The sequence below is a fragment of the Rhinolophus ferrumequinum genome, chromosome 2, assembly GCF_004115265.2.
Source record: "Rhinolophus ferrumequinum isolate MPI-CBG mRhiFer1 chromosome 2, mRhiFer1_v1.p, whole genome shotgun sequence".
NCBI classification, from domain to species: Eukaryota; Metazoa; Chordata; class Mammalia; order Chiroptera; family Rhinolophidae; genus Rhinolophus; species Rhinolophus ferrumequinum.
In genome coordinates this window covers 39,186,658-39,201,890 of record NC_046285.1, presented here as the reverse complement: position 1 = coordinate 39,201,890, position 15,233 = coordinate 39,186,658, and the positions used below count along the sequence as shown (strand labels likewise).

At 37.8% G+C, this 15,233-nt stretch overlaps 1 protein-coding gene across 6 annotated transcripts in view; it reads right to left on the bottom strand.

The window, feature by feature from the left end:
* CD200 (CD200 molecule) overlaps positions 1–15,233 on the bottom strand; it is a 44,917-nt gene that overhangs the window by 15,936 nt on the left and 13,748 nt on the right. For 2 of the 6 annotated variants that reach the window (XR_004425356.1, XR_004425355.1), the window contains exons 4-6: positions 14,338–14,610; positions 12,770–12,877; positions 7,615–7,794 (exon numbers count right to left, since the gene is read on the bottom strand). Coding sequence is in view for 4 of the 6 variants with exons in the window: in XM_033131185.1 (XP_032987076.1) it covers positions 7,787–7,794; positions 12,770–12,877; positions 14,338–14,610 (389 nt within the window). In the remaining 2 variants the exon portion in view is untranslated. Of the gene's footprint in view, positions 1–6,564; positions 7,795–12,769; positions 12,878–14,337; positions 14,611–15,233 lie in introns of those variants that run through there. The other 4 variants (XM_033131185.1, XM_033131166.1, XM_033131203.1 and 1 more) reach the window with 4 other exon arrangements.

Here is a 15,233-nt window from a genome sequence, read left to right as displayed (position 1 = left end):
GCATTGTCCTGATGCAAGAGCCATGAATTGTTGACGTTTTTGTCTAACTTTTTCATGCAGCCTTTTCAGCACTTCCAAATAGTAAACTTGGTTAACTGTTTGCCCAGTTGTTACAAATTCATAGTGAATAATCTGTCTGATATCAAAAAAGTTTAGCAACAAGTTGTTGAACTTAATTGACAGACCTTGTAGAGAAAGACTGATACTCCCAAAAAGTGTGAAGTAAATATCACTCTTATTATATCATCTTCAATAGTGTACTCTTTGATAAAGCGTTGAAGGTCAAGATAGTCACCCCAATTGGTAAAAGAAACTATAGCAAAGTTCTCTGCCATGTATCCTGATCATGGTGATTTTCTTTTCAATCCAAAGGTAAATCCTGTCTGATTACTTTCTGTCAACTCTTTACTACTATGACCTTTGTCAAGAGAGGGGTTGTATAATCATTTTAACACCTGGGATTTGATGTAAGATCTAGAGCAGAGCATTCAGGATCATATTTCCATTGAGAAATGTCTAGAGTAATGTAATTAAAGGTTGTGGACTGAGAAAAGATTTTATTTGGAAACCAGGTGAAAAGGTGACAGAGATGGATAGATTGTAAAAATGGAGGAGATAATAGTGTTCTTGCTTAGATGAAAAGCCACCCTCAAGTAGCTAGTTAAACAAATTTGGAACATGGCTCTTTTTAAAAAATTTGGATTATGAGATTTTCAAACATTTGCAAAAGTAGAGAGAGGAGTATAATGAACCTCAATTTCAACAGCAATCAACATAGGGCCGATATCATTCCTTATCATCCATATCCAAGACATCTTATCATAACATATGCAATTATGTGGAATCAAAGTATAAATTGAATTATAATAACTACATTTCTAAATAGTATTTCTTACTATGACATTACTTCATGAATTTTCACAAGTTGTTTTTAAATACATGCAGGTAAGTTGTTTTTTGTTGTTGTTTTTTTGGTCATTAAAGCGTTAAATTTCTCCAAGGAAAGGATTTGATCAGTGCCTCCCTCTGCAGCTATCTCTCAGGACCCAGTACAGTTGGGTGGCAGAAATAGTACTTGATAAATGCTACCCACTGCAAAGTACATGATGCTATTCTGATCACCATAAACACAACTAGCAGAAACACATGTATAAAACAGAAGAGAAGTGCAATGTCACTCTCTAACAACTGTATGGTCAGGAAATGATTATATACTTAATTGGTATAAAATCCAATTATCATGATATTCATCTAATGACATTATCACCTCTAGTCCATCTCTTTATTCAATAAACCAAGCCAAATATGAGCCCCCAAACTTGTGAAATCATTTGTTTTCTTTCTCTTCATCTTTTCACCAGGATTGAAATGTTCTCTGGTACGTTTAGCTTTTGGTGAGAGTAAATGGAAATTCATTCAAGTCTGGCTTTGTGTTAGCTTCCTAAGTGGTTCTTGTTTTTTTTTCATTTTGTTTTGTTTTCATTGTTAACCTGATATTTCTGGAAACTTTCCTATCCTCATCCAAGAATGTGCTTTCTCTCTCTGTCTCTCTCTCTCTCTCTTTCTCTCTCTCATCAAGATACAAGGGAAAAAATAACTTTGCTGAAAACAATCAAAATTATTCTAACTAAGGGAAAGAATTCTCCAAAATTTAAGCACAAAATCAGAACTGCACATATTGCCTATCAAACCACATGTTTACCTGTTAACACCCAAGGAAGCTGGAGGTACGTCAATACTAGTGATGGGAATAGCTTTGAACCTCATACAGAGGGAAGCAGTTCAGGAAAGTCTTGGGTTCCAGTAAGTGCTGAGGTCCTGAAGCTATATTTAAATGTAGGAAATGTTTTTTCTCTGCTGAGTCAGTCCCCCTAACCAGAATCTGTCAAGCCACATAACGTAGCTACGCTGGAAATTTCTGCTGCCTGGTTCTCTCATTTATCCTGGTAAAGGAGCGAGGTTTGTGATTTCAGTCACTTGATCTTTCTAGGCCTCAGTTTCCTCATCTCTAAAATCCCTTCTATCTCTGACTTTCTATATTCTTACTCAATCTCTTCCACAGAGACTCACATGATGCTGTGCCTGTGGGCATACGTCAGAAGTTTCAGCTTAGCTGGGGGCATATATGTCAGTCAATTCTTGAAATGCTAGGTCTCAAACTGTAGCTAACCTTTGTTTCTACACAATGAATGCTCCTGATGACACATTCAGGATAGAACCTAGACAAATCAAATACAAGTGAATAGGCCTGGAGTTCCCTAAAAGAACACATCTGTCACTCCAAGATATTTGGAAATTAAATTTAGCTGTAAGACGAAGTAGAAAGAAGCATCTCCTTTACCCAAGGGGTTCCAAACATGTCTCGGCGGCTGCAGAACTGGCTTGGCTTCTTAGAAACCCACTGGGACACATAGAAAGGGGGAATAAAGTTCTAGGATAGTTTTAGGCTGTATTTCACAAACACTGATTTAGTTCAGTCCTACTCACCCCTGAATGTACATGATAGAATCAATGTGTTTCCATCAGACTGCTCACTGTCACTGAAATTTTAGTGCTTCCTGATCTTTCTTACCTAAGAGCCATCTGGCTTATTAATGATTACATTACTTAAAAGCATGTAATTAAAGCTATCACCTGACTTATTTTTACATGAGATATTTAAAATATTGTCTTTGATTGATTAGTATAAGAAGGGAAACAACATGTGTACAAGTCGAGGGAATTACTAGATACAGACTAAACACCAGACACAGAGTCGTGGTCTGCAAAGTGCATCATCTGGCAGCTGGCTTCAGTGCCTTTAGGCTGTTGTACTGAAAAGGGAAAGCTACCTCCAGAAAAACATAACTATCTTTTTGAGTTCCAATTATTTGAGCTCAATTTTCCACTATCTAAGCTATTAACAATATGATTTTGGTTCAACATAGCAAAGTGTCTGTTGCATTCTCTGGAGCCTTTCAAATTCTGGCAAGCTCCTTCTATCCTGACGTCTTATCAGATCTGGTAAAGCCACATAATTTTAGGGAGAGAATTCAGGGATATCCATTTTGGCATTGTCTTTCAGTGTTTTAGAAGGCTCTCTGCCATCTCTGATGACAGGTCATGGCTGTCAACATTCTACAATAAGATGGCCAAACTGTATTCAGAAAGCCAAATGCTAAATAGCAAGAATTTTTGTGAGTATTATTCCTTTTTGTCTCAGCACAAGGCAAGGCCAAATCGTCCTGGATGGTGTACGGCGGCATCTGCTTGTATTGAAGCAAAACCCAGCAGGTTTTCTCTCTGCTCAGCCAGAGGGCAGCTCCCACTGCCAGCACTCTTACCTCCTCCTCAACCTCACGTCCACATCTGGACAAGGGTGGGGCTGACTGTGGGGGTGTGAAGGAACTGGAAAGCAACTGAGGACATGAGGCCTGTGTCCTCAGTTGCTTTCCAGTTTAGTGGGAATTTTGAGGTCATAGAGCAGACATGCCTCAGCACATAAACTTGCACATATTGGGAGATATATCCCTTTCTCACTTGAGCTTTAGAGTTGCTCAATCAGACAGACTTGGTACATACCCAATTTATAATTGAGGAATTGTAAATTCAGAGAGATTAAGTGATTGGCCAAAGATCACACATTACTAAATGCCAGGAATGAAACTTAAACCCCATTCCTTTGGCTCTAAATTTATTATGCTCATCTCTATGCCTCATGCTTATGACCACCAATTTCTAAAAGTCCTTTTTCCTCCTCTCTAGTTCAATCACACTCTCCCATAGGGCAGAAAGCATGTCCCAACACAAAGCTATTATTCCTCCCATAATGTCTTCGCACAAAATCAATTTGTTCAAATATGTATTGACCACTTATACTAGGTGCTCAGGAAAAGCAAGCAAACAAGCAAACAGTTAAAAAAGAAAAAAAGAAAAAAATCTCTGCCTTAATGAAGCTTACAGTCTAACAGAAGGAGACAAAATAAACAACTAAAACATATTACATGCTAGATGGTGATGGGTGCAGTGGAGGAAAATGAAGCAGGAGAGAGAGACAGGGAATGTTTCCTGGGGATAGAGCTTATGTGGCTATCTGCAAGAACATTCCAGGCTGAGAAGAGTCAGTACCAAGGTCCTGTGATGAGAATGTCTGAATGTTGGTGAAATAGCAAGGAGGCTAGTATGGCTGGCAGAGCAAGCAGCAGTAAGAGATGACTTCAGAGAGTATCGGGGAGCCTAAACATGTAGGAGCCTAAGAGAACATATAAAGACTTTGGCTTCTACTTTAAATAAGATAGGAAGCTCTTGGAAATTCTGTATAGAAGAATGACATGATTTGTCTTGACTTATATTTTAAGACAGTTATAAGAATAGATTAAAGGGGCAGAAGGCAGAAGCAGAGAGATTAATTAGAAAACTATGACAACAATGTGGGACAAAGATAATGACGGTTTGGACCAGGTGGTGGCATTAGGGGTAGGAGTTGTTTTCTGAGTACATTGATAGAGCAAATAGGATATACCGACAAGTCGGATGTGGGATGAATCACAGTATGAATGGAGGGGTCAGACAGGGCACTGAACAGGAAGCCTGGGGTTTGAGTTGGAGTTTTAGGCCCATTTGACATTCACAGTGTTAGCTATGGAAAGTCACTGAAAAGCCTTATTTTTCACACTTACAAAAATTGGCTTAAATAGCTTCCTGACCTCACGAAGCTCAAATGAATATGGTGCTGGTACAAAAGTTGACTTGTTTAGAACTGAGTCGTAGCTCTAGCTCTGTGTGACTTTGTGCACATTCAATACCCTGAGCAACCAACTATGGTGTGGAGATTGAGGTCAAATCTGGAATGTTTCAGAGCAAATATTAAACAACAAACAAAACAACAACAACAATAAAAAAAAAACCCAACCAGCATTACAGTTGTAAGGAATAAATTGGGGAAGCTTTATTTTTAAATAGTAAAATCTCTTTCTTGATGGACTAAGAACGACAAGAGAAGAAACTTGGTCTAAATAAATTGTTTTAACTAAAGACTTATGAAGCCCTAGTCGCAACATGGATTTTGCACTCTTTGAACCTGTGTTTATGAAGTGTTACTTAGCTGCTGACTAATAAATTGCTACTACCCTTAGCCCCTTCCAAATGCTCACCTTCAGTTTTAGTTTTACTTAAGTATAAAAGGCTTTTTTTCTTTCTCTTGTTTTCCTTTTCCCTGTCTAAACAGGTTTATCACCACCCTGGAATTTTTCTGAAATTTTACTAACAAGAATTATGTGATTGAGGTGTTCTAAGTGACTCAAATGTTTATAACTTTCCCAGTCTGGCTTAAATATGCAAAGCCCAAGCTACCTCTTTCCAATTCACAAATTCAGGAAAAGCACTATAGGATTAGCATGGGGTAATTGGCAAGCCCCTCCTGGGGTGGGAGAGCAGGAGTCACAGGGTAAGACTTGTCTGCACAAGGATCAGAATCCTCTTTTTTAGACAGAGCTGCCTGCTGAGTTGCCCCTTCCTCCTCTCTCTTCATTCTCTATGACCCTCCCAAGCCTTGTCCATCAAAACCTACCTATTCTAAGTCTCTCAATATCCTGCAAGATAACTGATAATCCGTTTAATAAGCCAGTTTAAATCAAATTATTAGTGATGAAGATGGATAGTCCTATGGCTCCATGCACTTTTAAAGGAACTCCCAGAAAGATAATGGCGTAACTTAAGTTGTGGTGGAATGGTGGAATGCTTAGGCACTGTGAAGATAGCTGCTTAGTGAGGAGTTCTTCCTTTGAGAAAGTGTCATGAAGTCGTCTCATAAGGTGGGCTCCTACTTTGCCTATACTTTAATTGAGAAGTCCTCAGTATTGTCCTGGAGACCATTTCAGGGGGATTGTAAAGTTAAAATTATTGTCACAATCACACCAATACATTATTTGCCTTTTTTCACTCTCATTCTCTCATAAGTAGGCTGTGGAGTTTTCCAGAAGCTACATGATGTATGATGTTGACATCACTATGATGGCTAATACAATGAGTGCTTGTTTATTTTTGTTTTTAAAACTTATCGATCTTAATTTCAGATATGGTAAATATCAGTAGACATAATTCACTTTACAAAAAAAAAAAAAAACTCTTTGGGGTCCTCAGTAATGTTTTAAAGTGTGTAAAGAGGTCTGGAGACCTAAATATTTGAGAACCGCTGTTTTAAGTTATCCTGCCTGATCTGCCAGCTGAGATATTAGAAATACAGCACAGCAAGAAGCAGGGTGGTAATTCCTACTAAATTCAAAACTGTGTGAGGTAATCATTTTGCAAGTGTTAGTATCTAAATGCAAAATAAAAACAGCACATATAAGGAAGAGCCCCCAAATTGACCATGTCACATCAAAAGGATACAGGCTCCAACTTGAAAGAGCTCCCACTGGCCAGATCAGGGACATCTGATTCGTGACTTTGCAAGTAATCAGAAGTGTCAATGGCATCTTTTAGGGGGTGAAAGATAGGAGGGAGGAGGGGGTTTCACACATAGAGGCAAAACATTTCCCAAGATAATATAATGAACCAAATATTTAGAGTTGACAATTTTAATTCTTCAGTATCTTAATACAAATATAAGAAATAATACAGAATTAAATAACATCTGAAAAAGCTTACTAAATATATAAATATCCAATTCAACAATGAAAACAACTTAAGTTTTAATTCCTAGGTCACTAGATAGAGACACGAAAGCAAAAGACACCAATAAAGTCACTAATTTGGTCTTATGATTATTTAAGAGTTCAAAAGTTGTTCCACTAGTTAAAACGATTTATTTAGAACAAAGGGAATTGTATACCCATACATGCTTCCTCTGCTACTGTGAAAAGTGAACCCATGGGGAAAGAAGCCAGGAGAGACAAAGCATATGAACTGGTTGACTTCTATTTAGGAAACCTCCTAAATACCTGTTTTCATAACATATTTTCATTAGACTAGTCTGAATTCAGAATGGCTACAATAGGGCCAGGTCATATTATGCAACAAATAGACAAGTAACACATGCTTTTTAAACCATATGAGCTGCTGTCTAAGACTAGCAATACTTATTCTGCTATAAAAATAGGTAAAGTTAAGGTTGCCAATGTTATTTCACAATAAATTCAGTCCCATTTTCATTGTGGTAAATGTCACAGAAGTACATGAAGAATAGCAGTGAAACCCAGGGTTCTAAAGAGACCAGCTATCAGCAAAGCAGTAATGAGGAAACAGACTCATGGACCTAAGAACAATAGGGAAGAAGAGAAGAAATATCCACAGAAAAGCAAAGGTAATCTCAGAAAAGTTCTTTGGTCCTTAACCTTCCCGACTTCTTTCTTCTTTCCCCTTTTCACATCTTTTCCCTTTGTTTATTCCCTTTTACATCAGTTTTTAGAGCAGAATGGCAAATTATCTGGTCCAAATTGTCAATTTTCTGGATGCAAATGTGGAAGCTCACTGATAAACACAGGGTTGCCATCAGTCTCAGTCAAAGTCAGTCTCTAAGCTGTGGCTCCTGATTCTAAGTCCAGTATCCGTTCAATAGCACAATACTGCATTGTTTTACAAAATGAAGTCCTACAACACACCTGAGAGGCAAAATAATTTCCTCTTGGAACTTACACAAGCAGTGGGTAACTTCGATGGCAGTAGAAAGTCTTGAAATTTTCAGGCCTTATACTCCCACCACCTTTGCTCTTTCAGGTCCCTTGGAGAATGACCCTTTTTCTCCTGCTTTCCTCCTGCATCAGATTCAAGGAGACCATAAAATAACTTTCAGGGTTCTCTGACTCCTCTAGGGCTCTGGAAAAAAAAAAGATCAAGATATTAACTTTGAACATTTATCATTTCTATCCTAATAGATTTTAAGAAGATAAATAGCAGAAGGGTCAATAAACAGAGATTCTCTTTGTGCAGTTTTCATCAGCAAAGATAAGGAATTAGACATTCTTACCCAATGTGATATGAGGAGAATGTGACTCTGTTTAAAAGGATAGAGATAATTCTACAAAATAAAGGTTTATAGAATCACTTATGACTACAAGTAAAAAAACATGTTCAAGAATTCCAAATGATCTGTGTGTATTTTACTTATAAGACCTTGAGCTTTGTTTCCCATGGATACTAATTTGCTGGACATCAGGTTGAGAATGGTCATAAAGTAGGCAGATGGAGATCCTTTCAAGGATTATTGGCTTTTCCAGCACAGAAACTGGGAGGGTGTGGGCCTCCCTCCAAGGCATGTAGATAGTGAAGTGAACGACCTGGGATTTTATCTTGGTGCCATCTCGAGTTCTTTGTGCAATCTTAAGAATTTCTTACCAAAACCAACAAAGTTCCGCATGTTTGAACCTTGCCAACATTTCCAGTGTGAGTTCTCTGTGGCAAAAGACACACAGCAGCTCAGGCAAGAACGCCCAGGCTTACTGGTCTGTTAGTCAATGACTGTGATCAGATTATATCATGACATTTTAGTATAATGGGTGGCATTTGCACCCATTCAAGAATAAAATTTTGTAGAAAAATAGTCTTAGAATGCAAGATTTATGCCAGCAATTCTACCCTGAGTTCAATAATGGTTGCTTAACCCTTTTCTCATATAAAGCTTTGCATTTCTTCTTCTTGGAACTATGAGGAAATTGGGATAGAGGTGAGTATTACCACTCATCCAGCCTTCATCTGGAAAACCTAAGTACAATTATTTAGCAAAGCGAAGATTCTTATCTTTTTGGAAACAAATATTCTTTGTATTGCCCTTCCAACTAAACACCTATTTTACCATTACAAATTGTTTATTGATCACCTCTGTTATTTGACATAGTACTAGCTTAAAATAGGAGATAGTAACATAATCCCACTTAGGATATAGTGTTTCCCTAACATTGCCATTGTTATTATTGCAAAGAGCCTATTTATAGGTACAGTGATTGTGAAGTAATGTGAAAGAAATCAGGTGATTATACAGATAGTGTGGGTGAAAAAAACCCACTTCTACATGAAGCAACTAAGTTCTTGAAGAAATGGTTAAGTTTGGGACATGCGTTTCACATGATTGTCTATATTATCTATTGTCTTCCAATTCAGCCTTGACTCAATCAAACAACAGAAAACTGCTGCTTAAAGATTTCTAAAACTTCCGTGATTGTCTATAAAGTGAAGTTTCTGTTTCTAAGACGCATGTAATCACTGTAGGGTGACAAATGAGAAATAAAAAATTAGTGTCTACCCCAAATTTAACTTCATTGTAGCATATGGGGAAAGGACAAATGTATGACATCAACTGGGATTTAATTGAAATAACATACAGAATGGTGGGAAATTTCCCTGGGAAATTTTAATTTTTTTCTCACTTTCTATTTTAGTAATAAAGGATTAGATTCAAAAAGGAAGAAAAAAAGTTCTTTGAAAGCCTATTACCCTATCGTCTCATCTTGTTGTCACAGTCTCCTGAGCAGTTAACTGTGATGATCCCATCAGGAATGTTGGAAAGAGAAATTGCCTTAAACTCAACACACCTTCCTCCAGAGTGCAGCTTTCCAATTGAAAACAACAACATCATACTCTCTAGCATTATACAGAATTCACAAGAAAAGTAAAGGGAGTCTAACTTCTCTATAAAAATAACAGCAGTTAGTAGAGGTTATCCCTCTGTTCAAAAACTATAAATTTTCTTATGCTTTTGTGAGCAATCAGTAAAAGGTTTTGATGGAAAATAAACTTTTCTGTTTTTTGTCATTTATCAAAGAATTGCACCCTACTTTCACAGACTTTCCTTACTTACCAGGTGTGTCTTCCTATTGGGTAGATCCAGGGAGGTGACTGTCTATTCATATTCAATATCTTCAACAATGAATTCACCCCTCCTTTTTCTCCCCCAGGAACTCTGAACACACACACACACTTCCCCCTCTCTACTCCCTTATTTCTGTTTACATCATAACTTTTCAGGTCACCAGGTCAAGAATGTTGGTGACATTTTCCCTGCCCATCCAAGTTTTATGTTTTCAGGAGATGATGGAAGAAAGAGAAAGAGAGGGAAAAAGGTAAAGGTAAGGAAAGATGGAAAGCAACAGTAGTAGAACTATTCACTTTTATCACAAATTGAAAATCAGAATTCGTTACTTGAAGAAATAAAAAATATCACTATCTGATTTTCTTCCCTTTCTTCCAACTTTGTGCAACTTAAAATTTGGTCTTAAACAAGTTTTCTTCAGCCTTGCGCATAATCAACACTTGGTTTTACTAGCTTTTTTAAGTATGTGGGATTAAATGATCTGGCTGTGAAAAGAACATTTGTTTTTTAATTCTTTCTTTAAAAAAATTTAAAAAACCAGCCCCAAATTCCAGTCACTCAAAATATGCCACTGAACATTCAGTGTAATTAACTGAACTGGTCTTATGTCATGAAGACATATCAGTAAATGGCAATCTTAGTGCTTCCAAAATTCCATAGAGTCGGTTGTTTACGATAGTCCCACATTAGTCACAGTTTCACTTTCCACCATTTCAATTAACTTTTGTTAACTGTTGTGTGAAAATATAACACGAAAAATTGCAGAAGTAAACAATTTGTAAGTTTTAAATTTTGTACTGTTCTGAGTAGTGTGACGAAATCTTGCTCCATCCTACTCTGACCCACCTAGATGTGAATCATCCCTTTGCCCAGCAATCCACTTTGTATATCCTCTCTGCCCTTTCTAGTCACTTAGTAGTCACCTAGGTTATCAGATCGACTGCAGCAGTATGCGCAGTGCTTGTGTTCAAGTAACCCTTATTTTATAACACCACATCACATAACTTTATTACAGTATATTGTTATTGTTCTGTTTTATTATTAGATATTGTTGTCAATGTCGTACTGTGCCTATTTATAAAATAAACTTTATCATAGGTACGCATGCATAGAACAAACAGAGAAAATATAGAGTTCAATACTATGTGTGGTTTCAGGCATCCACTGGGGGTCTTGAAACGTATCCCATTCAGGTAAGGGAAGTCTATTGTATTTCATAAATGAGAGAAGGCCTGGGTACAGAAATAAGCTGACTCTCTGTCTCAGGAACGGGGAATGGCGTCGAACAATTATATTTCTCAGAAAATCCAAGACTTACTTAATGAACAAAGGAGAATTCTTTTGTAAATGCCTCTTTCTAGTGGAATTTATCTTGGGCTTGAATAGACTGTATTATGATTCTTGTCCAAAAGGCACTTTTAAAAATGAATGTGAATACTTCATACTTTTCTGTTTAAACTTTCCAAAAGAATACAGCAGTAACAGCAAACACAGACTAAAATAAATGCAACTGATAACAATGGAGCCTTTCAAGTCAGGACTGGAGAACATTCTAGCAGAGGTCAGGAGACCAGGGTCATAGTCATAACCCTGCTGCAGTTAACTGCAGTGTGACCTTAGGGAAGGACGTCAGCTTTCCTCTCTGGGTTTCAGCTCCTAAGTGGAAAACTGAAATGTTTGGATGAAGTAGAAATCAGCCTTCTGCTTCTGACCTTCTGCAAAATGCTAATGAGGTCTTTGGGCTTACATTTACGATCAATAAGATCAGCTAATCTGCAATTGCCTCTTCCTGACAGAACAAATACCTTTATCTACTTTGGCAAAGAGGTAATTGATTGACCTTGAAGATTTGTTGCTTTTCATATAAAATCACAAGAATTAATCTGGTATTTATATAAGCTTATGCAAAATTAAGTATTAAAAAAACCTAAAACATGAAAGATATTAGTCTATGAGAAATAAGAGGAAAAAGAAAAAGAGGTTGCATTTGAGTGAGATTTTGAACAGACATTTAAAAAAGCACTCAAAGCCAACATTTTTTTCTTCCCTATCTTTCAGTCAGTCATCTAACATGAAAATTCCCATGTCACCCCTACACCCCAGGAAATTCCCATCACACACAACAGAAATAGCAGTTTTGCATTATTTTAATAAATTATGCCCGTTTTCAGAAACCAAAGATATTCAATTCTCTCTGTCTAGCTGACTCCTCTTGTTCTGTAGTGTCTCTTGTTTTATAGTGTCTCACAATGATTTAGACTCAGCATTTATGAGGTACTGAATTTACAATAAGAAAAGGGGACTTGAAAAAAATCACTTTGAAAACCTACCCTTCATTCATTCATTCATTCATTCATTATTTTAATGTTTATTGAGTACTTGGTATACATAATACACTGTGATAGATCAGGAGGTAGAGAGTAATGTATGATCTATAAGGGCAGAGTGACATGACACAGTTATTATAAGTATGGATCACCTCCATGTTGCTTAGAGTGTTGAGAAATAGTGAGAGCATAATATAGAAAGTACTATTTAATTATTGATCATATTGACCAATTTCACAACCACTTAAATGGAATAGCTGGCCTGTGGCATGCCGTAAAAAAAGAAGAGATTGTCCCGCTCAGTAACCAGTAGAAAGAACACAGCATGGTTGCTGATACCTCTTTCTCTGGTTTTGCCATCAGATGATTCCATAGTCATCACATAAACATTTTCCATATGTCTTCTCATCAACCTTTACTCTCAGTTTACAAAATAATTAGCCTTTAAATAATCTCAGCAAATGAAAAGCAGGAATGTCCAGTTTAATGTCCAACGGCAAGAAAATGATGCTGCAGTGTTTTAAAATACCATCAACACTTGTGTATTTTGGAAAAAACAAACAAAGCACTCTGCCATCCCCTTAGTTAATTTTCATGCAACTTCCAAATTTTCATTAAAAAATCATTTGGTTCCTTATTTGTACTTGTGATGACTCACCTCGATCTTGGGTCCGACGACGTTTCCAGTACAGTAAGATTGAGATTAAAATCAGAAGAATTATCAGGGAAACAATACTTAACAGTAGTGGAACTGAAAACCAAACACCTATAAATATTGAAGGGAGAAAGAAGATAAATAAGGTCATAAAACTAAGTTGTGGAGGAAAAAAGGATAAAGCAATAGTTATGACGCGTTTTCACTAGAGTTTAGGTTTCAGTGAACATTATTCTTAAATATACGTATCGAGGCCTATGTTTGTGACATATTATTTTAATAACATTTAGATAATAATGATAGCTAACATGTTTTATGGAGAAGTGAACACAAAATCAGCATAGTAAATGGTAGAATGAAGGCTTGTTCAGAGGTCTGTTTGCCTCCAAAGCATATATTCTTTGCCTTACTATCCATTAAGGTAATACGTTTATCGAGGGAGTTTTGGAAAATACAGAGATATACAAAGAAAAAAATCACTATAAATGATATGTCAATTTTGGCATTTTTAGAAAAGGAGACATGTTCTTTTTCAGGTTTGTGTTTTTCAGGAAAATTTACCCTTTGCTTTTGCTGAATCTGAGGTTCATTGCAAAAATGTCCAAATCTAACACTGCAAGCCTTTTGACAAAATTTACCTAAATGTCAACTTTTTGATTAGCCTGTTTTTTCAAGGACCCCAGATGTTCTTGAGAGGCTACTGCACCAATGAGGCATGCGTGGGAAAGCTTTTCCAGGTTTTATTGTTCAAAATACCATCCTCCACCCCTCAAAAAAAGCAGCAATAAATATCTTTCTAGAAGACTTATTACTGAGCGCCTCATCCAGAGTTAGTGCTTCAAGACTAAATAGAGAAAGAACACTATTATCACTGTTCCCTTTCTTCTCTCTCCCATAACCCTTACCTCTTGTATCCACAATGCCTGGAGATACCAGTTTAGATAGAAACACAAGAGATTAAAATGGGTCTTGAACAGGAGGCAGTTTATTTTAAAAGCATTGAAGAAAACACTCAGATTGGTCCCTTTCCTAAAAGAGCCATTGGCCCTTTCCCACAGTGTACATTATGCAAAGGTTTCATCACAGATGTCCCTTCTTCCCGGAAATCTTCCTAATCTTCTCAGATTGAGTTGATGCCTCTCATTACCACCTGCAGTCCCCCCATGGTGCACCATAGCTTTCTCACTGAAGTGTTTAACATGCAGTTTTACAACAGCCCAGCCACTTCTATATTTCCTGGTAGACTAGGGACTGAGTCTTGCTCAGTGTCACATTTCCCTGTTGCAAAGCCTGGCACACAGCAGACACTCAGTAAGTGTTAGTAGCATGGAAGAATAATGAATGGATGGATCTCAGCAAAAGCATTTGACATGTGGGCATCGTACCACATTTACCAAAGTAAAATTTGCTTTATTGGTTTCCTTAACTCTGTTTCTCTTTCCCTACTTACTCCATTCTCTCCTCTATTAGCTGCTCTGCTAAGAGGCCAAGAGGCTCTGAAGAGTATTCAGCACCTTTCAGGTGTATGTACACAGTTGCCTCCACAGACATCTTTGCCCACCCTCTCTTACCTTTGTTCACAGTTTGCCTGAAGCTGGTCACAGTCCCTAGGTGCAGCACCTGGCAGATCACCTCTTTTCCCACCTGACTCTTGGGGTCTTTGACATGGAGGACACTGGTGACAGATGTGGTCCCATTGGGATGTGAAAGAATCTCAGTACTGTTGTCCATTCCTGACCCAGAGACCTTCCAGGAGATCACAGGGGCTGGGCGGGCATTGGCAGAGCAAGTGATATTTAGGTGGTCTTCAAAGAATTTATAGTAGAGGAATACTGTGGGCTGTACTGGGACAAAAGAAAAGGATGGTCAGCACCTGGGTAAGTGCCACACTCTCCTCAGAGAGATGACAGAGTGGTTTCTACAGAAAGATAGTGGGGGCTAGAAAGCTAAGTGCTCCAATCCAAACTGAGACCTTCTCGTTTCTTCCTATGTCTAAGTCTCTGACCTGCAGGATGGGGACTGGCCTAGTACAACCCTGTGACAAGGAAAATCCTCTCTGTAGTTGCCTCTAGGAGAATTAGCTGGATGCACAGAGGCTATCTTCTCTCTCCAACAGCCCAGAGCCTAATTATTCTGTTCTCCTTTTTCATGGGCAATGCAGCATCTCTCTCTGCCTTCTTCTGGGTATCCCTCCCATATAGTTTGACAATGACCACCGATGAGCATCTCCATACAAGTAGCCTGCAAGTTTCAGAAGCACCAGGGCAGTTTCAGAGCAGAGAGCCCACAGAGAGACTACTTTTTAGCGATAGCAGTTTGTTGCTTGGAGCTGCACCAGTAAATGAGTGGTGTGGAAAAAAGTTGGAAAGTCCCCGTTTAAACTATCTACACAAATATAAGTTACAAATTCATAGCCAATTACCAGAAAATCACAGAATGACAGTTAAAGGACCTTGGAGATCACCTT